Here is a 25,934-nt window from a genome sequence, read left to right on the forward strand (position 1 = left end):
TATAGGACTATGTTCTGTATAGAGTCTTAGTAACTTGTATTTTACCACTTACCACTGGAGATGTCGCTATGATGCAACCATTTCACTCATTTTTACTGTATGCATTTTGCCATAGATTAGACATAGATATTAGTATGTACTTATTTCATACCATCATTTACTCTGTCAGTATTAGCACTAATAGGAGAGTTCACAATTCATATTACTATATTTTAACCTCACTCTTAGCTGCCCTTGGATTTAACGTTGCCACAGATAATATCAAACTTGTGAGTGAGTTTAACATGTTAGGTATTAGAAACTTCTCTTTAGCTGAGGTACATTGAGATGGCATCAAGTTCCATTTAATTATGAAAGTAACATTAATTTAAATCTAACATATAAAATTAAATCCAACACTTTTAAAAATTTTAAAAAATTCAAAATTATTAAAACAAATTAATAATTCAAATAATAGAATATCAAACACAAATAATGAAATTAAAAGTGTGTCCTTCGCTTATCCCGCTCGTCCTTAGTTCACTAGATCTCTTACACATTCAAGCGTCCGTGTCTCTATGCATAGTATCCACATGAACACGATCTCAAGCTTTGAAGAAGAATCGCCTTTGTGGTGCTAGCTACACAAGGAGATTCGGCCAAAATAAGGAGGAGGAAGAAAAAGGGTGTTTGGCCAAGAGGGAGAAGATAGCTCAAAATGTCTTTTACACCATTGAAAAATATAAGAAAAATCTTTTATATTCATCACATAAATATGAAGGGTTTTTGCCTCTTTAGCAATTAAAGCCAATTAAAACCCAAATAGAGCACATATTTCTTATGTTGGCTCTTCATCATCTTTTTATCCAATGAATAGAAAAACCCTTAGTCTTCCTCTATTATTAATTCATTAAATATTTTAATGAATCAATATCTCATTCAAGTTTGATTGAGTGCAATCTAAATGAGTCTAACTCAAATTAGACTCAATCTCATAATCTAATTGGGTTCACTTGAGTCTAACTCAATTAATCTAATTCGGATCATATTTTAGTCAAACTAAAATCCATCAATCTTTGAAGCATCGTGTCCTTTGTGTGTGACTCAATAGGTTCTCGTAACATTGGTAATGTGTCTAAACCACTTTATATACATAAGTAATGAGCGACATCTAGGAATACATCGTTGTTACCCAAGTGACGAGAAAATCGAGATCCGACCTAACCTTTTTGTGACTACTATAATGTATGATGATGTCTTTCTATCCTCGATATCTAGATTGATCAATGAGGTATGGACCGTGTCATCCTCGATATCAATTTGTGTTTCTTGATCCCTGAATAGACTCACTCAAGCAAATGAGCTCAATATCTCATATTGATTCATTTGAGCATGGTCATGCATTTAGTAGTCCTACTCGATCTAGGGACCCACAGATATTACTCCCGTCATATGGGAGGGATAGATTCCATCTACATCACTCACATCCCTCCCATAATTCGTTGCATACCAAGTGATCACCTTTATAGTCCACCCTGTTACGAGTGACGTTTAACGATACCAAAGTACACAACTCCTTATGTAGGGAACCGTAGTGACTTTAGGTCTAAGGACTATTCATACTAATAGTCACATGAGAAAGTTTATGATACTCATATAACGATCTATGAAACTTTCTCATAGCGGATCAATTCAGTATATATTCTCTAATATATACCCATGTGTCAACGTGATATCACATATCCATGACTTGTGAGATCAAGTCATCAATTGACCTACATGCTAGTCTCAATGCATTAATATTGTCCTTGAATATTAATGTTTGACTAGGAATAGTTAAGAGTAATGTTTTCTATATCATCTCACTATCAATTCAACTAATTGATATGATGTAGATTAGAACCTACTACTCAAGGACATTATTATATTTAGTCATTTGGCACAAACATGAAATAAATATAATAACCAAACTTTGCCTTTATTAACAATAGAATATGATACAAAAGTCCCTAGTCAATCATCACATAATTGGCTCTAGGGCTACTACTAACATAACTTCGTATGCATCTTTTGGAAGAAACTAGGGATTCAAATGTAAAATAGATAACCATATCTGATTCAATGGAATATGATCCCATAACATATGAAGAAATAATGAAGTCAAGGGATATTACATTCTGGAAAGAAGCCATTAATGATGAGATAGAGTCTATTATTAGCAAAAAAAGGTGAAAATTGATTGATCTTCCACATGGCTCAAAACCAATCGATTGTAAATGGATCCTTAAAAAGAAGATGAAAGTTGATGGAACTATAGATAAGTTTATGGCAAGGTTAGTAGCAAAGGGCTTTAAACAAAAAGAAGGTCTAGACTATTTTGATACCTATGCACTTGTTGCTATATTTGCTACTATTAAAACCTTGATTGCATTAGCATCAATTTATCATCTTTCTTAATGGAAAGCTAGATAAAGAGATCTATATGAAACAATTAGAAGGGTTCATTATGTCTAGACAAGAGCATAAAGTATGTAAATTGGTTAATCATTATATGGACTTAAATAGGCTCCTAAACAATGACACGAAAATTTTGATCAAGTGATAACAAATTTAAAATTCATGAATATGACAAATGTGTGTATACTTATAAGTTTAACAATAATAAAGGTGTTATTATTTATCTTTATGTGGATGACATGTTGATCTTTGAAATCGATATGATTAGTGTAAATGACACTAAATCATTATTGTCATTTGACTTCGATATGAAAGATTTGGATCAAGCAGACATAATCTTGGGCATATAGATCTTGAGGGTTATATTCTTTCACAATCTCTTTATATTGAAAAAAGTATTAAGAAAGTTTGATCATTTTGATTGTAAGACATTTACAACACCATTTAATTCTAGTATTAAACTGTATCTTAATATAGGAATAATAGTTAACTAACTAGAATATGCCAAAGTTATCAGTTCCCTGATGCATGCAATGATATTGACTAGACCTGATATTGCATTTGTAGTTAGAAATTAAGTAGGTATACAAAGAATCCTAGTCAATTGCATTGGAATGCAATTTATCGAGTATTAAGGTACTTAAGACATACTATGGATTATGATATACATTATCCTGAATATTCTCATATTCTAAAAGGATATGCAGATGCTAGTTGGATATCTAATTCAGAAGATCATGCATTTACAAGTAGATGGATATTCACAAATGATGAAGGAGTCATATCTTAGGATTCCAAAAAGCAAATTTGTATTGCTAATTCCATAATGACGGCCGAGTTTATAGCTCTTGCTTTGTATGCTAAGGAAGTAGAATGGTTGAGGAACTTGTTAATGGAAGTTCCTTTGTGGTCAAAACCAATGCCTCTAATAGCTATACATTGTGATAATGAGGCTACACTATCAAGGGCATATAACAATATTTACAATGGAAAGTCAAGGCATATTGGATTGAGATATAGTTCAATTAGACAATTGATATCCAAATGTATCATAATTATAGACTATGTGAAGTTAAGTATTAATTTGGTTGATCATTTGACAAAAGGTCTTGCAAGAGATTTAGTTTTGAGAATGTCAAAGGAGATGAAATTAAAACCAACTTACTGATCATCAATAGTAGAAACTCAACTCAATTTTGGATGATTTCCAAATCTTGGATTCAATGAGCAAAATATACTATATGAATGGTTGAAGCACCAAATTTGTCCTAAGGGAAGTGTTTGGTTCACGTAATGGAATGGTTAGGAAAAGCTTCTAAGCTTTGAATGGAGTTATAAAAGGCAATCATTTAGAATACTTAATTACGTGGGTATTCTTTATAACACCCACCTATGTGAATATAGGAGATGGTGTCGTCTTTAGTGTGGTCTAGCTAAGTACATAAATATTCATGAAAAATTAGGCTAGCAAGACACAAGGTCTATCCACGTGTTGCCAATATGAATACCAAGGATAAGAAAAGTCTATGTGTGAGATCGCACCGGTTAATCAAATAAGGTCGTTGGTTCAAAGTTGGTCTACTAGTCACCTTGGTTAGCATTTGAGAGGTCTTCACTATGTAAAGGTTCAAATCCATTGGATATATTTATTTATGCATAAGGTTTGTCGTTTGAAAATTGAACGTTTTCAAATTCATTTTTTATGGAAATGGTAGAGGATTGTTAATAATTTCCATAAAATGGAAAAGAATGGAAGGAACAAAGAAGCAAAACAATTATGTCAGTTCAGTTGTGTCCCTTTATGTATTAGTGTCTTTTGATATTTGAATAAAAGATTATAATCCAAAAAACATGTTCTTTCATTGACAATGATTCAAACACTATAAAACACCATTTGCACAAATAATCCAAGATCTTTATAACAAAAAATCTTTCCTTTCAAAATTACTTACTTTCAAAGTGTTGTTTGTATATTGTTATACTACAATAACAATATACAAATTCAATTATCGAGCTTGAATAAATCTAAGGTATTCATGGTTGTTTTCAAGCGTGTACTTTGAAAACAACATTATTAAGGAATTCATTGTATCCTAAAGGAACATTTGCTTAGTGTAAGTGCATCACCATAGTAGGAGCAAATAGTTTCTTAAGGAAAATGAGTGTACGCGCCTTGGATTTATTCTCTAATTTATTGAAAGATTTATGGAATTCCCCAACGACAATAATTCCCTAACAAGAGTAGAATTGAAAAAATAAAATCCTACAACAATCGACAACAATAACAATAATTTCCTGACAGAAGCATAATCGATCCAGTTTTCCCACCAACACAAAATATATTATCAAAACTAGATGGGTCAAATCAATGGATTAAATGAGTTAAGGAGATCCAATGTGCCAAAGCTCAACCCAATTAGCTAAGTGAACCAAATAGAGGTATTAAGTTAGTTGACCAATCATGTTGGACAAGCTAACCAAGTCAAGCTAAGTGGGACAACGAGGCAAACAAATCAATCAACAACCAAATTAATGAAAATTTTTCCTCATATATTGCCTATAATATTTCTACTAGTGAAATATTAGAATAATTAGTTTGTGTCTATTATATTCCATCATTTAAACTAAGAAATACTTGATATTATTATTATTATTCTATTTCTCATCTATTTTATTTCTTAACAATAATTATACTTTTTATTTTTAATTCCATTTGGTGAACCAAATGCACAATATATATATATATCACTAGAACCAGAACTAAGGTGTGCAACCTCTAACCTTAAAGAGCATTTAACCACCAAACAAAGGTAGAAATTCAAGTCTTGTGGTGTCCTGATGTGGAAGACAGGTCAGTTCAACCGCTCCCAACACTATTTTCTGAATTGAAGATGAACTTAGAACAAACCAAGATATATCAATGTTCTTTTGGATTCATTATAGAATAATAAGCCCATATTCATACTAGTTTATGAATAGATTTGAGATAAATACTCTACATTATTTTTTGATTTTTTTTTATTTTCTCTCACGAACTTTTGCCCTTATCTTTGCAAGGAGCTTTTCCATTGTGAGAAGTTTCAGACTGATCATTGACTAGATGTCTTGATTTTTTTCACTAAATTTTATGTTATACTTGTTAGAGTAACAGAAACTACTTGTGCCATTTTCTTTGTTATTTCCACAGTCTAGTGATTGCCATCTAGGTTTGTTCGATAAATATGTTAGCCCACAAGCAATTGCATCCAAAAGCATATTCTAAGGCTCCAAGAACCATGACAGGTTTAGAAGTTGATCTTATCATGACAATAATCAACATCATAAAGTAGCAAAGAAACTAGTTATTAGTATCCATCCGTCCATGAGAATAGATTAGATGTTTGAAACAGAAATTTATTCAAATACTAATAAAGGGCTATTGCTTTACATATAAATAATGCATAAATTCTGCAACTAATGAATAACTGGATCACCCTTATATCGACAATGGAAGAACTAATAAAGTGAACTGGTTCTCTCCTCTTCACATCAGTACTTCACTGTTGCCTTTATCGCATCCAATATCTGGAAATGAAATTACTCATTTAATTGAGAACCAAGGAAACCAGTATATGTATTTACTCACCTTGTTCATCGATGGCAAGTAAAATTGTTCGTAAACAAGAGGGAATGGTGTATCAAGTCCACAAACTCTTGCTATAGGAGCTTCCAACTGCAAAGCACATCAAATTACAGTGAGTAAAAGGTCTGAGCATGGAGAAAAACTAAATCAGATCTGCATTCCTGAGTTATGTAGAATGACATGTGGCTTATAGAAACATGTACCCGTAGAAAGCAGCGCTCAACAATTGAAGCAGATATCTCTGCACCAAATCCTCCAGTCACAGGAGCTTCATGACTAATCTATGAAAGGGAAGAGTTTTAAAAATTAGTGGAACTATAGTGTGTCAGTATGTTCAATTGTAGAAGGCATCTTACAAGGAGCTTTCCAGTCTTTCTAACAGAGCTTTCTACCGTTTCCTTGTCCCAGGGTATTAATGTTTTCAGGTCTATTAGTTCACAAGAAATTCCTTCCTGTATAAGTGCCATATAGAAATTACTGGAAGTCTGTTGTATCTAAATCCACAGCATAGTTATAGAAATTTTTGGGTAGTTCATCTTTAGAATTCTTTTCCAAAGACTGTGACGAGACAATGTGCAGACAGCCTGTTCTTTAAGTACTCTGATATGACTATTAGATGACAAACAACTAAAAAGTCGAACCAGATTTATCAAATCATGGATCAATGCCATACCTTTGCAGCAGCATCACATGCTTGTTCTAATATTGAAAGCTGGGCTCCCCAGCCAATAAGTGTTATGTCACTCCCTTGACGAATCACCTGGTAGTCTATAGTTAATAACATAAAGTTCCATGGCAGTCATGTCAGTGTGACAAAATGGTTTACCTCAGCCTCAGATAAAGGCAACATGTAGTCATCTTCAGGAACCTCTTCTACAGCTAATCTATACAACAACTGAAAAGTAGCAATAAGAAAGTGACAATTTCCTGAATATAATATTTTCATAACTATGAAATAAGAAGGTATTGGGTGAAACCAAAAATCTTATCAAAGATATCCATACTTTTGGTTCAAAAAATATAACTGGATTTGGATCACGTATGCAGGATAACAGCAACCCCTTTGCCTGTCTGGGACTTCGAGGAATCACCACCTAAGAGAAAATTCATTAGAACAAATTTTGGATCCTATATGCAGGATAACAACAATCTATATGACACGGATTCACATACAAATATTGGATATTGAGGTAAATCAATGTGAATTATTATTTCCAAAACCCTTTACACATGAGCAATAGGCATATCAAGCATCCACTGGAATCTTCGTGTCTGAGTTTTTGTATATCAGAGACAGCAATCACTGTATCTCATGTACTTTGAGAAAAATTACTTAAGATCAAAATTCATGTGATATTCACTCGAGGGTAAATGAAGACAAGTCCTAGTGTTGGAAGATACTAATAGGAAAAAAAATCACCTTAGCATCATATTTCATAAATACATCATGAATATACTAAAGTAATTATAAAATTTAAATCTACATTGCATGAAAGGAGCTAAAAAACCTTAAGACCAGGCACGTGACAGAAGAAAGATTCTGGTGATTGTGAATGATAATGACCACCATGCCCAACAGCTCCATATGGAGATCTCACTGTTAAACCTGGGAATGCATATACATGAGCTTAAAAACTCATTTAAATAGATGAACTACGGAAAAGCTACCTCCACAATTGAACTCATTCCCACTTCGGTATCTGAATTTGGCTGCCTCATTGACAATCTACAAGGTAAAACAATTGTGCCAGTGAAAGAGGTACGTACAATTGGAGGATAAAGAGATGAGAAATTGCAATTTCCAAAAAAATCTAATTAAAAATTGGGATAAACTATATGTGCATCCCTTGTAGTTTACCATATAACCACTACTTTTCTAAACTCAACTAGACCTTTTTAGTCAATGGCTCAGTTAACCTAATTGAAATATAAGTTAAAACACATACGATGTTATCTAAATGATTTTTGGACTAGATATTATAGCAAAAGTGATTACGCTCACCCCAGACACCCCTCACAGTCCATCCCCAGGTTATATAAAAGGAGGTAAATCACGGGGTCAGCTTATAGCCAATCGCCAAGTGACTAGAGGGTGGGAGGGGTTTTTTTTCCCAAGGGTATGTGCCCGTTGAGAATTGATCCCTTGCCCCATTGTAGCAAGCCTGTCACCCTCTAACCAACTAGGTACCCCCCATAGGGACTAGATATGATCCTTAAGGGCATAGGATATGCAATGAAAATAATTTAGAAAAAAATGACTTTTAAGTTTAAGTTAAATAAGATGCCTATCATATGTTATGGAATGTAGTGGAATTTAAGGAAAAAATAAAAGTTCAATGTAAAATCAGTTAGCTATAGGGAGTGAAGATACATTTACACTAAAGTTTTATGTTTTTCTTCTGAGTGCCATTTCAGTGACATATTTGAGCGCCCGACTCAACAATACATCATCAAAGTTCTTGAGCGGCTTCTTGACCAAAGACCTGAAGAAGTCTCCTAACAATCCTTGTGAGAAAGTACTCACCAAGATCTCGAAAGCGGCTAAAGGCACCTCTTGAGCCATCTGGTTGAAGCAATGTACATATTCTTTCAAGAATTCTCATGTCTTTTGTTTGATGGAGAAGAGATCCATGGAGGTCTTATGGTAAGTTTTGTTGGTCGCGAAGTGGCGTAGGAAGGAACCTTTGAAGTCGGCAAAAGAGCAAATGGAGGAAGGAGCCTGTTGAACCTGCGTTGAGCTGATCCGGCTAAAGTGGTCAGGAAAATGCGGCATTAGATGTCATCCGTGTACTGGTGTAGTAAGGTCGCATTCTCAAATCTTCCTATGTGATCCTCTGGATCCGTAGCTCCGGTGTAGTCAGCGAGCTGCGGAGTCCGGAAGTGACGAGGCAGTTCCTCTTCTATTATGCGCCGAGTGAAAGATGAGATTTCAAGCTCATCTCCGTTCGCTAGCAAGGTCCTTTGCCTCTGGCCGGGTCCTTAAAGGGAGTTCCCTCTGCCGCGAACTACATGGGCATGTCATAATACTCTGCGTATGGGACTCACGGTATCCTTGATAGCGGAGCCGGAGCGACACATGGGAGAGGAGCTCGTTGTGCTTCCACTGGCAGTTGTGGCCTCCGAGTGGGGATTTGAGAGACTTCAACGGATCGCGTCGGTATCCTTGATAGCGGAGCCGGAGCGATGGGCTGATTTTGTGAAGCAGCTTGGACTGCAGCGGCCACTAGGCGATTGAACTCCTCTTGCATCATGGTGATGAGGGTTGGTCTTGTGGGGTTGTCCATAGGCTTGTCTCAAATCAGGAGAAAGAAAGGTTTCCACAGAATGCGCCAAAATATGTTCCTGTTAAGATCACCCCTTGGACAAATCATCGGTCGCCTAGCACCTGAGTTGGCCCAACGGGAAGAAAAGAGGACAATGGGCTCCGTGATCCTGCAAGCACCGAAGAGATGAGAATGAAGGCTACGGGTGCCCTAGCTCGACCACTCCGATGCTCAAATCAGTTCCTAAACTGGGGAGGAAGAAGGAAGAATGTGGAATCTAATTGAGAGGGCATAATGAATGTGTGTGCGTACCTCTACTGGGAGTTATATATATACAGGAGAGAGTGAGAGAATGAGAAAGACCTGTCTTATCCTAATTAAGGAGAATATCTGCGCGTGTATATCTTGTCAGAAGATGTGTCCCGTCTAAGTAAGGAAGAGGTCCTATCGCCGCCAAAGTAGCGAAAAGTCACATCATGCATCATCATGCCGCATTAATGGGATAGGTTAATTCACCTTCTACCCTATATTCTTCTAGCAGCGATGTGGCAGAGTTGGTTGAGTGTTGAGCAGGGCACTGAGGGAAGAGTGATCAGTAGGGAGAGTTGGAGTCTATTTGTGGGGCTGGGCGAGGGACCTTGACTTGAGCCTCTTCCTGAGCTCGTGTACCTAATCTTGAATGAAATACTAAACTGCTGGGGGTCGAGCTCTTCAAGGGGTCGAGCGTCTGACCCCGACCTCTGGAAGTCGAGTTGAGATTACTGAATGGGGTAGTCCGGATCCCGGGCGTCAAGAACCGAGTCGGGTAATAAGCCCCGATTTAATTATGATAGCTAGTCAAGTCGGCTAAGTGGGGTGCGGGACCAAATTAGCCGCCTATATGACGCGTCCTTAGGTGGGACCGAGTCTCCGACCTACTAGGCTAGGTCAGAATGGCTTATAACACCTTACTATATCATCATATATACTTAAATAACTTTTATCTTGTTTTATTGTTGCTAACCAAATCTTTTTTGGTCTTCCTCTTTCTCGTTTGATATGTGTATTTGTCATAGTTTCATATCGCTTAACTGGAACATTTATTGGTCGTCTAAGTACATCTTTGTATCATCTTAAATGTATCCCTTGAAGTTTTCCTTCAATAAATGCAACTCCAACTTTCTCTCTTATGCTCTCATTTCTTATTATGTTCATTCTCGTATGTCTATATATCTATCTTAACATTCTCATCTTTGCAACTCGCATCTTCTGCTCATGTACTCCAGTCACAGTCCAACATTCAATAGCATATAACATAGCAAGTCTAACCGCCGTGTTGTACAACTTCCTTTTAAATTTTAGAAGTACTTTACAATCACACTAGCGCACTCCTCTATTTTTACCATCCTGCTTGTATTTTATGTAAGATATCTCTCTCAATCCTTCCATCGTCTTGCAAATGATCCTAAATATTTAAAGCTCTCAGTTCCAAACAACTGGTCATCTCCTATCTTAATAATTATCTCATTACGTCTAATATTCCTAAATTTAAATTCCATATATTCTGTCTTAACTCTACTAAGTTTAAAACCTTTCACTTCTAATTCCCGCCAAAATTCTAGTTTAGCATTTACTTCTTCACATAATATCATTTGCAGACAACATGTACCACAGTATTGTATCTTGAATGTATCCCGTAAGTTCATCCATGTTTAATATAGAAAGATAAGGACTTAGAGCTAATCTTTGATGTAACTCTATCTTTAGTGGAAATATTTTGGTTAATCTGCCTGAAGTCTCCACTCTAATCGTTACATCCTCATACATATCATTAATTAGTTCAATACATGCTACGTTAACCTCTCTTTTCTAGAATTCTCCATATAATTTCTTTTGAGACTATATCATAAGTTTTTTCTAAGTCAATGAATACCATGTGCAAATCTTGCTTTTGCTCCCGATACTTTTCAATTAGTTGCCTAAGAAGATGTATAGCTTCTTTTGTTAACCTTCCAAGCATGAACTAAAATTGATTTTCGATCACCATGGTTTTTTTTTCTTAATCTTTTTTCTATTACTTTTTCTCAAAATTTCATGGTATGTCTCATTAATTTAATACTACTATAGTTTGCACAATTTTGTATGTCTCCCTTATTCTTATGTAAGGGTACTAGAGTACTTACCCTCTATTGATCAAACATTTTTTTCGTTTTCAACATTATGTTAAATAATTTTATAAGTCATTCAATACCTTGTTTCTCTAGACACTTTCATACCTCTATCGGAATATCATCTGATCCAATGACTTTTTCATTTTGCATCCCAATTGTTCTACTTTTAAAATTTGAATTCTACGATAGAAATTTAAATTTCTATACTCATTTGACCTACGTAAATTACCTAAATTAAGTTGGTCACCTAAACTTTCATTAAAAAGTTGATAAAAATATCTCTTCCACCGCTCTTTTATTTCTCCATCATTTACTAGTACCCTATTGCATTTATCTTTAATACATCTTATTTGGATAAGATATTTTGTCTTCCTCTCTCTCTCACTTTAGTTATTCTATAAATGTCTCCCCTTCTTTTGTATTCAATTTTCGGTAAAACCATTCAAAAATTTCATTCATTTACTGCTTTCTTAATCTTTTTCATGGTTCTTATATGTTTTTTAAAATTTTCTTATTCTTACAAATATATAATTTCTTATACACTATTAATTTTTCCTTTACTTTCTCTTGTATTCCACCATCAAAATTCCTTGTTGGTGCATGCCCTTTTGACTCATCGAGTAGACTCTTAGCTACTATTTTTAACTTTGATATCATCTTATCCCATATCGTATTAAAGTCGTCGTATATTTTATCAAATACTTGTACTCCTACCTTTTCCTTAAATATGTTTTGATTTTCATCTTTTAACTTCCACCACTTAATTCTAGGAATCGTATATATTTTTCTTTTATTGATATTATGCTTGAGGTGTATATCTAACACTACTAACCTATATTGTGCATTTAAGCTTTCTCCAAGAATGACCTAACAATCTTTATAAATATTTCTATTACTCTTCCTAACAATAAACAAGTCAATTTGCGATTTATTATTCTCACTTTTGAATGTGACAAAATATTCTTCTCTTTTCATAAAAAAACATATTAGCTAATATACGATCATATACTAACGTAAAATCTAATATAATTTTTTAGGACCGAAAATAGCGATAAGAGGGGGGTGAATATCGCTCGTTGAAAACTATTCTTTTCTTTTACAAAACCAAGTCAGAGATATGCAGCAGAAAAACAAATATGAAAGACTCAGACAGTTACATGGTTCACAGTTCAACAATTGCAACTCCAAGACCCACGATCTTTTGAACCATTTCCGATTGGGCAAGTCACTATTATCCTTCTCTCCGAAAACTTTCGGAGAAAAAGAGAATGCGTATAAGAATGGAAATAATAATAACCAACTACTATCTTTTTTAATATAAGTACAAGTAATTAAATATACTGACAACTTAAAGATAATGTTTCGTCGTGGTTGTCAGAGAGCCTCTCAGCGTAATAGCACTTTCATGAACTAAACAACAGAGAAGAATAAGTCGATGAGAGAGTTAATCCTCAACTTCGGATCTTGAGGTTCTTTTATAGGTGATGTTCGGTCGAGTGATTAGTCGATTGATCCCTTTTAGTCGACTGATCCCTTTTAGTCGATTCAACCATCTAGGCGACTCAACATCAAATTGCCTTGTGTGCTTTGATCTGATCCGATCACTCCTACCATATCTACTTATTCAATTGACTAATCCTCTAGATCGGTCGATTGATCCTCGGTATTTCCTTTGTTGCTTGATTCAATCTCATCCGATCTATTCTTTCCAAATGGATTTAGTCGACTAAACCTATTTATCAGTCGAATGAATGTCATTTTCCTTCTTCGTTGATCTTGATCAAATCTATAGTTATCTGCCTAGCTGAGTCGACTAAACGTTCGATAGCACGACTGAACCTATTGTTTAATCGACTGATACCTTAAGCTAATCCCAATTTTTGTTGACTTGCAAAACCATGTTAGTATAACAAGAATAATAATCTTGCAAAACAAAGTTAGAACAGTTATACATGCATGTATTATTCTGAAAGTTAGACTATCTGGTCGACTTAGAACTCCAAGTTAGTTTCTTAGTTGAACTATCACCTAAGTGTTTTGTCCCAACTGAGATACATTAATCTAGTAATACAAAATACTATACTTCAATTGACCAAATATGCTAGTCTGATCGACCATTTCGATCACACTTGTTTGGAGTTCACTTCTCCAAGACTTCTCATTAGGATTTTCTTTTGCTTGGAGTTTACTCCTCCGAGACTTCTCGCTACCTAAAATTCACTCCTTTAGGATTTTTCCTCTTGCCAAGCATCGAATCACCCTTGACCTGCTTAGACTTTACCCTTTGCCAGTCATCCAATCAACCTTAACCCAATTGAATTTTTTTCCTTTGTTAGTCATCTAATCAACATTGACTTGACTAAACTTCTCTCTTAATTAAGTCAACCTTGACCAAACTCCATTACATATATTGTCGAACAAACATCAAAACCCTAGAGGTCGATTGCACCAATAGTTTTCCCTTCTTCATTTTTCATTCCAAACCCATAACCCCCATACACCCTCTCATATTACTCATTTTTCTCTCTAACATACCCATTTAGATCGTCTTCTATTAAAATCATTTCATTTGACAAAATATTTTGTAATACTTCATCTAGGTCGCCCTAAAATCTTAATTTGGTATCTTCATGTAATCCTGCTTGAGATGCATATATGCTAATTAAATTCATAGTTTCTTTCTCGACTACTATCTTGAAAGTTATATTTTATCCTCCTTTCTAACTACTCATACAACTTCATCTTTTAATGAACTATCTATAACAATACCTACTCCATTTATTGTTTTACTTTTTCCTGTATACCATAACTTAAAACGCGAGTTCTCTATCATCTTTACCTTCTCACCTACCCATTTTATCTCTTGTACACACAAAATATTAATTCTTCTTTTAATCATCGTATCTACTACCTCCATTGCTTTACCAGTAAGGGTTCCTATATTTCATGTTCCAAATCTTAGACTATTAATTTTCCTATAATATTTGTTCTTATCCAACCTATTGTGAGAGAACTTTTGTCTATTTAACACTATATCCAAGTTCTCATTGAGATGTAGCAGTCCTTGCCGAATGTTACAATCGGATCTTGTAGCACGAACTCTTGTATATTTATCACTACACCTAAATTTTGAAAATGTAGCGATCCTTGCCAAGATGTTACAATTGGATCTTGCAACACATTCCTTCCGAGGAACAAATCTAAGGGAGAAATGATACCCTAAATTTCATGCTTAACAAAAAGCACAAAGCTAAGGGAGAAATGGTGATATAGCAAAAGCTAATGTGGGCACACTCGGTAACATGGTAACCCAAATTTATAAAAGGGCATGACAAGTGGTGATGACGGCAAGGGAAATGAGAGTATTGAGTAGTGGATTGTATGGTGGATGGAAGTGGTTGAAAAATACTATCAGTAATCAATAATAATAACAGTAATTTGTAGGATAGTTAATTATGTAAGAAGTGGTAGTTAGTGATGGTCTGTCCTATTAGTTAGAGTAATGGTGGTTGTTAGTGGTGGTATTTGTGTCAAAATAGTGATAGTGAATGGAATGGATTCATTTTGTGTAATGTATATATATATATATAGTGAATGGAATTTCAAAATGTATATATATAGTGAATGGAGCTTCAAAAATGGATGTTATTTCTCTTTCAAAATCTTGATTCCTCTTCTTATCTATGAACATATTCTTGCTCCAAATAAGACAATGTCGTTGCCATTAGAAATCGATAGAGAAGCAGTATACAACACATAATTCCTACCTTCATAAGGTTGTAACCTACTCTTCTTCTCTACAATCAACAACCAAGTGTCCTATCATTCATGCCTACCATTTAGTCCATGGTATAAGATGTCGAACCGTGCTAGTTGACATGGTTCGAATTTACCATTCTGCTTGTTGATCAGCATGACACCTAGCTTGAAGCTATAAAACTGCCCACTGCAAGTCATAGCAGTCTCTGCGACCTCACGATAACCTAGCGACAACCTTAGCAAGGTCTCGGAGGTCATCACAACCTTACGGTAAGTCATGGAGATCGTCGTGGCCTCATGGCAACCATGCTAGTGATATCAACATGCATCAATTTTTTCCCATTTTTCTTTATTTTCTTTTTTCCCTAATTTCGTGTTTTTTTCCCACAAATAATTCTTTTCCCTCTTTTATTTTTTTTCCTCCATCCGTCCATGAGAGAAAATATATAAATTTATTTCCTCCATCCCTCCATGATTAATTCATCTGTCCACAAGATAAATAAAGAAAAAGCGACGGATACAGATTATTAGGAAAGATGGAATTTCTAACCTCTTATAATATACTACTAATGAATTAAATTATTTTATATATAAATTTAGTTTAATTTTAAACTGATTATAATAAATTTAAATTAAATCCAATTCAAACCTACTTGATCATGTAATGTTTACTTAATGAACTTCAGTTGACCGTAAATCAACTTTTACTCAATAAGTATTAAATATTTCATAAAATAATATCAAATCTAACTCAACAATAAACATCTGTAGCAATCAAATATTGATAAAAATATTTTTAATTAATATACTTTATATTTTAAAAAGTACCAAAACCACATCAGTATGACACAATACGGTACCAATTAGAATCATGTGAACTAATACACCCATCAGAGTAGACATACAACTTGAGACTTCCAACACAATCTTTAGAATCCCAACAAAATTAGATTTCTGATGCAATTTTTGGAGTTTCCATATAATCTTTTTAGAGCATACTCCACTAAGTTTTCATCTACCAATTGGATGTTCTAGGCCATTATGTGTTTGTCGTCCATTCGCCTAACAACATTCTTGAAGTCCTTTATAAAACTAAATGATTCTTCGTTAAATAATATGATGATTACAAAAATCCCCAATTTAACTTATCTACTAGATTTTTTGATCATATAAGAGTAGGATGATTAGTCAAGTGACATGAATACACAAGCTAGAAGTGCACACAAAATTGTGCGACACTAGCATTGTTTGACGGAATAGTATGCCACCAAACTAAATGAACAGTTTGTTTGTGCCAAATATTCTATTAGATTTCTAATTCGTATAATTGGAATTTTATTAGTTCCATTCCTTGGTTTAGGATTTTGGCCTTAATATGACCTTATTCCACCAAACCACAAAATTTAGACAAAAGACCAGACCCTAGTGATGTGAGAGTGCAGAAATATTTTTGACATTGGGATATTTTGTCCATAAATTTATTAATTCAGTGATTTTACAGAGAAAAGGGCTATACACCTAGAGAGTTAAATATCACAACCAATTTTGATCAAGTTATCGCTCACATTAAAATTTATTGATTCATAAGAACTATCACAAACTTCAATCTTTCCACTATATCTTCTGAACTATATATAAAAAAACTTCTTAGATCAATAAATTTTTAGCCAAATAAAGATATGCCTGATCAAAAGCTGGATAAATGTAATCTGCAAACTGGATTTCAGCAATAGCTTGATTCCCCTGTCAAACATTGAGAATGAGAGAAATCATACCAAGTCAAAAAAACAAAGAACTATACATTGACATCTATGAAAGAAGGAAATAGAAAATCCAATCCAAGACTAGTAAAATCTCTAAATGAATAATGCACCTAAGGTTACCATACCATTGCTGCAAGGCCAATTGCAAACCCAATAATACCCTGTGAACATGGAAGCCAAAAAACAAGGAGAATCAAGCATAAACATAGAAAGTTTAATATACTTTATGGTATATTTCCAATTATTTAACCATAAAACATTTTTATCTAACATAAGTCCTAAGATATTGCTCATGGCATCTAACTATATTCAAAAAATATCTCACACAAAATATCATGTAATACCTGCTCACATAGGGGAGTATTAAAAACTCTATCTCGGCCAAACTTATCTGCCAATCCTGTTGTACATCGGAAGACGCCGCCAAAGCGAACATCTTCTCCAAAAACATAAGAACTGCAAAGAAACCCTTTTATCATTAAAAAAATCAAAGTTAAAATAATAGTTGCAAAAAGCATTAAGGACAAGTATCAACATAGTCTAAAATTTTTCATACAATTTGACCAGTTCATAAGGACACAAAAGAAAGAACTACTTAAACCAATAGAAGATTCCTAAGATACAAGAACATTATATGCGAGTAGTAGAACTTTTAGTAGACATGTTATTGGAAATTAAAAATTGTATTAACCCAAAAGTTATTTAATGCATGGATTAGATACTAACCCCTTTTATACATTGATAACACAACTTATTCTTCATAAAATAACATACTTTTCTAATACACAAAAACCTAATTTATCTCAATAAAATCTTTAAGAGATTTTTCTAAAATCCTATCCAACCTTTTGTGAAAACTAACTATCCTTTTGTAAATATTTTCAGCCTAACATTTTTAAGAATATATATGGTTACAAAATCATGTTTTTGCACACTCCCCCCTCAAGATTATGAATGATATTTCTTATTCTCATCTTGGATGCAATACTTTAAAACATTGAACTACTTACCTTTAGAATGTATATTTGCAAGTTGTTCATGGTAGATATGTAAGGGGCATAGATCAACTCACTCTCTAATTCCTCTTTGATGAAGTGTATGCCAGTTTCAATATATTTTGTTTGATCATATTGTACCGCATTCTGAGCTATGCTACTTACAAACTTATTATCACAATAAAGTCTCATTGGGTCATCCCACTTGATCTTTATCTTTAAAGAAAGTAGTTCACACACACCTTGAGTCATTGCTCAGAATTTTACATATGCAGTAGACCACACTACCACATGTTGTTTCTTGTTCTTCCACGTCACGAGGTTACCACCAAGAAAGGTGCAACATCCGGTGGTTGACCTTCTAATAACCATTCACCCTACATAATCAGCATCTGTACATTCCTCTATCACCAAACCTCCATTTATTTTAAATAGAAAAGTCATTCCTCATGTTTCTTTGATATATTTTATAATACTTGGTGAGCTACTTGCTGATTCTTTTGGGTTATGCATAAATTGACTAATTACACTATGTATATTATGTCTAGCCATGTACGAGACAGATAGATACATAGGTTTTCCTACCAGACATTAATACATTTCCTTATCTACTGTGGCATCTTCCTTTGCTATTTCAACTCTGAGATTTGGCCTATTAGCGTACCTACTAGCTTGCATGCGAGATTACCTATTTCTTTAAGGAGATTTGTAGCATATTTATGTTGAGAGATAAAAATGTCTTTCTTAGAGTAAGCCACCTAAATCCCAACAAAGTATTTCAACCTAAATACACTGATTTCAAACTCTCTTCACCAAACACTGACTTAGAAGTTGTCACTCCTTATCATCATTTTGTCACTACTATATTATCAACATACATTAAGAGCATTGTAACTTCCTTGAAACAGAGTGATTAATAAACAATGTGTGATCCCCTTGGCTTTGTCTATACCCCATGACAATTACAACTCTTATAAATGCCCGGTGGTTGCTTAAGTCCTTATATAAGGATTTCTTCAATTTGCATAGAATATAAGCATTAAAATTATTTCCATATATGAATTTCTTCCTTTAGTTCTCCAAGCACAAATGCATACTGACATCAAACTCATTCTTAAGATTTAGGGGTAGATTCTTGGACCTATATTAGTTTTAGGACAATCATCTTCTTCCTCGTGTATGCCTTGTTAAGTCTCACATTCTTAATGATAAAGTTGGAATTTTCATGCACAGGTTCAGATATAAAAGTTGACATGCATTCAAACACAGGATTTGGCATACATTCTGACATAAGATTTGGCATAAACTTAGATATTAAGATATTAACTTGGATATTGAAAGTAATGATAGGTTGAGCAAGAAACCCATGTCATTATCTAGTAGGCACTTGTTTATTGAAGTACCATCACACAAATTTTTTGATGGAACACTTGTATCCTTTCTGAATTATGAAATAACCACATGTTTCAAGACAGTAGAGCCCATCCTGTTCATTAGCATGTCCAATCACATTTCCCAAATCCTTATCCTGAGTACACCAATGGACAAGTATCTGAAGCTTTATCAAGGCTACCAATAAAAGATCTCAACCTCTAGACCTTTTGACTATGTTGTAGCTGTAGTTTCTACAACTTTTGACATTTTAATAAGTCAAAACTTACAGAAAAATCAGTGATGAAAGCCCAACAACACGAAAAATAAAGCTATAAAGGCTGGTAAAAGGAATCCATCAATGAAGGTTGACATAAGGAAACCAAAAGAAATTAAAGGCAAAGCAACAAGAAACCTATTACAAAGGTTGATAAAAGGAATCCAGCTATGAAGGTTGATGTAAGAAAGTAGGAACATATCAACAATAAAGGTCGAGTAACAAACACAACCACCAATGATGAAGACTAAAGAAAGGAATCCAACTATAAAAGAAAGTAAAAGGAATATGACAAATATTCTATTTTTTTTAGAAAATCAAGTAATACAAAAAAAATGATGAAGGCTAGAAGAAGAGAAGAAGGAAACTCAAAATGGTGAGGGGTTAGGATCCAAGGATGGATGAGAATAAAGAATTAATAATGATGGTGGAATAAAACATATGATATTAAATGTGAGAAGGATGTGGTGGAGAAATCAATGTGTAATAATGGGAGAAAAGGAAATCATAATTAAACTAAAAAAGATGTAAGAAAAAGCTGACTAAAAATGATGTAAGGAACCAAATCAAGTTTCAGAGTGCAAATGATTCGTAGATGAAGGCGATACTGAAGCTTGAGGATGATGGAAAATGAAAATGAGGGTAAGTTTGAAAAGGAGATTAAAGGCAAAGCAATTAATATATCTAAAGAACAAGTGGAGGTTGAGTTTTCACAACTTGAGACTGAAAAAAATGCCAAGGATGAACTAGTATTGGAAAATATTCTATTTTATCAATAAAAGGAGAAAGCAATAGAAAGTACAACAAAGGAATTAAAATCTAATATGACATAAATCCACATTCACGTCAGAAATTCTAAAAAAACATCTTGATACTAAGCAGGCTGTCCTTTCAAGTGATGAAATAGATACCATATGAGAGGAGGTCTACCAAATAATGACATTTATGGGAACATTTCAAATACATAAGCGGGTTACAATAAAGTTTGTCGCTTTGATACCATGTTGAAAATTATATTAACCTAAAACTTATCCAATACATAGAATCTTTAACCCTTTTTTATAAATTGATACCACAACTTATGAATCATAAAATAACATATTTTCTAATACAAAAATTAATTATCTCAATCAAAAAATAACACGCTTTTCTAGAAAAATTAGCCAGCCTTTTATAAAACCTAGCTATAGTATCATATCCCATAATTTATGGGATATTTTCAGCCTAATTTTTAAAGATATACATGGTTACAAAATCATGTTTTCCCACACACATGTTAATAAAAATATCTCCCAAGATAAGATTTTAACAATTTCCATCATAAGGTAGAAGCCCTTTTAGTTTATTTTACAAGGATGGGTAGACCATTTAATGTTCATCATGTTGTCTTCTTATAGAATTCCTTATACCTAAGGGTGGTAATTTGATCCATGCAATTGAAAAAAATCCACATCAACAACCCGAACAAGCATGTATGCCCTATTCACATCATAGACTAAAAGCTTTGGAAATGAAAACTTGAATATGGTGAGGCAGATGATGGTCATGAAAGTTCATATATCAATAATTCTCTAATGCCAATGTTCTAAAAATGTGGCATTCTAGGCGTCTTAGACAAGAGAAACATTATATATATGATATGCAATCCCATTAGGTAGTTAAGTACACGAATGACCTAGGGTGGGCACTTATGCGAGCTAAGTAGATGCCTAGATTGGCCATGAGGGAGGCTATGTAGTGAAAAGAGAAAAGGTGGGTTAGGCAATCAGCTATGTAGTGAAAAGAGAAAAAATAGTTTCTGTTCAATTGATGATTGTGAACTTAATAAGGACTTTGGTGATTATTTTCTTCATTCCTTTCACTTTTGAGTCAAAAGTTCTCAAATGTTAAGACCAGACATTTTAAACCCCAATTATTATGGTTGTTAAATGCTTATTTTTCTATGGAAGCACATAACTTATAATTGTTAACTTAGACATTCAAACACTTCTTTAGCAAGTGATAAACTTTATATTGTATGATTGAGTTTTTTTTTTCCCATATGTGTTATAGTGAGGTCGCAACAGATAGTGAATTCTGCTAATTTTGAGAAGGTTAAGGTGAGTCAAGTTTGGCTAGTTATAGTTAGAGTTGAGTTGAATTCATTCAAACTAGAGTTCAGTGGAATTGGGCAAGGCTTCATTGTATCAAATTCAATTCTACCAAGCTGCATGCTACTCACCCAAGATGAATTAGGTTTGTGTTCCGATGATATTATTAATGTTTTATAAGATAATGTGGATCGATGGTTAGCATAGTATGGAATGGACTCCAAAGAAATGTTTGGAGTTGAAGTGGTGATTAAGTGGAAGTGTTGGGATGAGATACACATTGTTTGAAGTGGAAGGGCCGACGTGAATGTTAGTGCAATTGGCCCCAAGTGGTCTGGTGCGACCTTGGATTTTGATGTTTGAGTAAAGAATTTTAAGTTAAGTTGTCTTAGAATTTCATATGTATGTTTGAGTGTGCAAGGACTTGGTAGATATACATATGGAGATGACTTAACGGAACCAAGGTTATGATAAGCTGATGACTCAAGGTCCATAAAGATCAAAGAAGGATTGTATGGGACATCCGAGAGACTACAAGACGAGGAGCATCAAAGTGCAATATGCCTGAGTAGCAGGCTATGTAAGTGAAGCGTGAAGAATGGCACGAGGGCAAGAATGACATGGGGACATAGCCAAGAGTTCGAGGCATCTGAGGGACGAGAAGCTTGATAGTAGATGGCTAAGAAGCAGATTGCGCAAGTGAAGCATTAAGGATGGCACGAGGAGAGAACCAAAGGATCAATGCATTCGAGGGACGAGAAGCTTGACAAAAGATGGTTGAGGCAGACTTACGTAAGCAAAACGTGAAGGATGATACAAGGAGTGAGTCGATAGCCCGATGCATATAAGAGACAAGAAACTTAACAAGAGATGCCCCGGTGATGGAGACAGGAGAAAATGTACTCGGGTAAGAGTTAATTTCAACTTAGGTAGACTTAGCATTAGATTGAGTTGACTCAATAGTCAAACGAACAAATGGTCTACTCTAGAGATTAATCGCCTGGCCAAATCGATTATTAGCAGTTGACTAGTGAAGTTGGATGAAACGGTCACTGAAGGAAACGATCGTGATCCATTGGAATTATTCAAGTCCAGTCGATTAGTGGTGCATAGCAATTGACTGATTTGCGACAAGTCAGATTACAACAATAGGTTTCAAAGGCTATAAAAGGACTTAGTGGAGGCATCAAAATCTACATGTCTTTTAAATTTTATAATTTTCAAATTCTTTTAAATTTTTTTATAAATTTATAAACAATGATGGTTGGATTTTTAGAACATTCGATCAACCAAAAACTAATGTTAGACCCAACTTGCTAGAGACTAATTTTGGTAGACTCGTTTTAGCATTTAGTCGACCCAAACCTTGAAATTATCCTAAGATGCTTTTTTATCATATTTAGGGGAGTTCTTAGGTCAAATTAGATCTATTTATGTTTAACTTATCTACACATATTTTCTATATTTTGCTTGAATATTTTATTATTTTCATGATGATAATTTATTTAAAGGGGGAAAGTGTGTAAGGATTTAGTTTATGGGAAAGAATGCATTAATCTTACAAGGGAGATAAATGTTTAATGTTTCTATATTTGATCATCATGTTTAATTTCTTATTCTACTGATCATATATTTTAAATTATTAATTGTTTGATAAGTGTTTTGATGTATGGCAAAGGGGGAGAGATTGTTTATGTTTAACTTAGAAGTTCCCCCTTCAAAAAAAAAATTATACCTACTTAAAGGTAGCTTGATTCGGGGGTGCGAGGTTCACAAAATGCACAGATCGAGGAGAGCTAAGATTAAGAGATTGATTTATATTATCCCAATCTTAAATCGATTGGCAAACAATAATTCCTCCATTATAGTTAAGGTTTACCATGGTGTTTTAATGATTTGAAAAGTGATTTAAGTTAAGTGTCCGTATTTAATCATGTGTATTATGTGTGCAAGACATTATAAACATTATAAAGTTTGAGGTGACTAAGCGTGAATGATGGACTTTACATACCATGTAAAGCCATGAGGAGCTTCTTATCCATTCTTATCGAGCTTGGAGATAGACCTAATGAACCATGCATTGATTGTTACAATTTTGGTTTTATTTCAGGTAGTTTGATTGTAATGATAGAATAGAAGATGTTTAAAAGGTTATCTCAAGGTTTAGGGTCAACCCTCAGTTGTTGGATCACCAATTAAACTAAAACTTAGATTCAACATTAGATTGAAGGTGGGTGAACCAAATTTAAATATTAGCAGACCAAGCTTCCTTTCTAAAAATTTAGATTGAACGAACATCAAGGTTGGTTAGATAACATCCTAGAAAATTGAACATTGAATTCCCAATAGCCATATTTGCCAGTGTTTGTATTTTTTCAGGATTAGCTTCTACCCTTGCTCGGTCACAATGTATCTGAGAAATCGACCGACCTTAACGCCGAAGATACACTTGCTCAGATTCAACTTGAGCCCGTACTGTCACAGGGTGTTGCATGTCTCTTCTATGTCTGATATGAGAGTTCCTTCGTAAGCCATCTTGAGGAGTATATCATCAACATAAACCTTAATATTCCATCCTTTTTGATGTTGGAAGACTTGGTCCATTAGGCGTTGATATATGGCTCTGACATTCTTTAGTCGAAACAACATAACATTATAACAAAAAGTGTCTTCAACTATTATAAAGTTAACCTTGTCTTGATCCTCCACAGCTAGAGGAATCTGATGATAGCCTTGGTAGGCGTTCAACATACATATGTATTCACAACTTGCAGTCGAATCCACCAATTGGTCGATTCGAGACAGGGGATAACAGTCTTTTGGACAGACTTTGTTAAGGTCCCGAAAGTCCACGCAAACTCGCCACTTGTTACTCGGCTTAGGAACGAGCACTACGTTAGACAACCAGGTCGGGAAATATACTTCTCAGATATGTCCAGCCTCCAGCAGCTTGTGGATTTCATCTCTAATTACTTTGTTCTGCTCGAGCCCAAAGTGTCTTCTCTTCTGTTTAACAGGTCGAACTCCGAGGAGCGTGTTGAGGCGATGTACTGCGACGAAGGGAGAGACGCCTGTGAGGTCTGTGGTTGTCTAGGCAAAAACATCGTGGTTCCGAGAAAGGCATGCACTCAGCTTTTGCTTAAACTCAGGAAGCAAGTCGGCAGCCACCTGTATTGTCAACTCAGCATGGTCCAAGCGAATCTGCAACAACTCTTTATCTTTAATGACTAAGGAGGTAGGTGCCTCTCAGACCGAGTATATTTTGCCTTTGCGAGGCTTCTTGGCATCGGTTCAAACCAAATAGCACCTCCGAGAGGTCAGTTGGCTGATCTGGCCGAGGGGTCGTACCTCATGACCCGTAAACCCGAACAAAGAGGTGGTCATGGGTTGTAAGTCGGCCTCATCTATTTGCATCTGGTCGAAGGCCTTTTTGAAGATGATGTTGACAAAACTGCCTGTATCTACAAAGACACGCGCTCATATTATAATTGGCAATGGTGACGTAAATGATTAAAGCATCGTCGTGCAGAGTTTCTATCCCCCTCAAGTCCTGAGGCTCGAAGTCAATCTGTGGACCTTCCTCCTTTTGGCTGGAGTTGACTCCGCAGACCTCGAGTTGTCGGCTGCACGCTTTCCTGGTTCGATGAGAGTCTCCATCCGTGGACCCGTTGGTGATCATGTGGATATCCCCTCTAGGGGCATTTTCTTTATTATTATTTTGTTGGGCTTCGTGGTCGGACATTATGGGGCCTCGTGAGGAATCGGGCTGCACTGGCTGAGCAGACCATCTAGGTGAGCGGTCCCTTCTACAAGCATGAGGCGAGGAGTGCTGTAGCGAGTCCTGGGGAGCTCGGCCAACTGAGGGCCTTCGAGATTGCGAGGCCGGGGGCTGCCTTCTAGAGCGTTGTTAGGCAGCTTGGTGAAGTTCACAAGCGTACTGGTGACGTTCGCGAGTGGCATGACTTCTTGATTGATGATAGGCACAGAAACGGGGGACTAGGCCCTGAGGATTGGGCCCTGTTTCAAGGGGCCTGAATGGCTCGATGGCTGATTTTGGAAGGTGGGATGAATCCCGAGTCTAGTCCCCTCAGGGGCTGAGGTAGTGGCCTTCAGTCGGTCCGGTTAACCACTGGAGCGCTGCGACTGGGCAATGCATGCTGACTTGGGTCTACGTCCTTCTGTCGGGCAGATTGAGCTTCTTCCACATT

General features: G+C 35.2%; 1 protein-coding gene across 1 annotated transcript; it reads right to left on the reverse strand.

Moving 5' to 3' along the window:
* Positions 1–5,757: 5,757 nt before the first annotated feature.
* LOC141834063 (2-oxoisovalerate dehydrogenase subunit beta 1, mitochondrial-like) lies at positions 5,758–25,383 on the reverse strand. Its single transcript, XM_074721512.1, has 13 exons — positions 25,337–25,383; positions 17,338–17,449; positions 17,119–17,154; positions 16,914–16,973; positions 7,727–7,784; positions 7,567–7,664; positions 7,063–7,152; positions 6,885–6,953; positions 6,732–6,818; positions 6,415–6,510; positions 6,262–6,339; positions 6,062–6,148; positions 5,758–6,000 (listed from the first exon to the last, which is right to left on the reverse strand). Exons 1-13 carry the CDS (start codon positions 25,381–25,383, stop codon positions 5,965–5,967), a joined length of 954 nt encoding a protein of 317 aa, XP_074577613.1. The 3' UTR covers positions 5,758–5,964.
* Between the last annotated feature and the right edge of the window lie 551 nt (positions 25,384–25,934).

Source organism: Curcuma longa, chromosome 8 (genome assembly GCF_044706935.1).
Source record: "Curcuma longa cultivar G26 ecotype Majalengka, Jawa Barat chromosome 8, ITB_CL_G26_1.1, whole genome shotgun sequence".
Lineage (NCBI taxonomy): Eukaryota > Viridiplantae > Streptophyta > Magnoliopsida > Zingiberales > Zingiberaceae > Curcuma > Curcuma longa.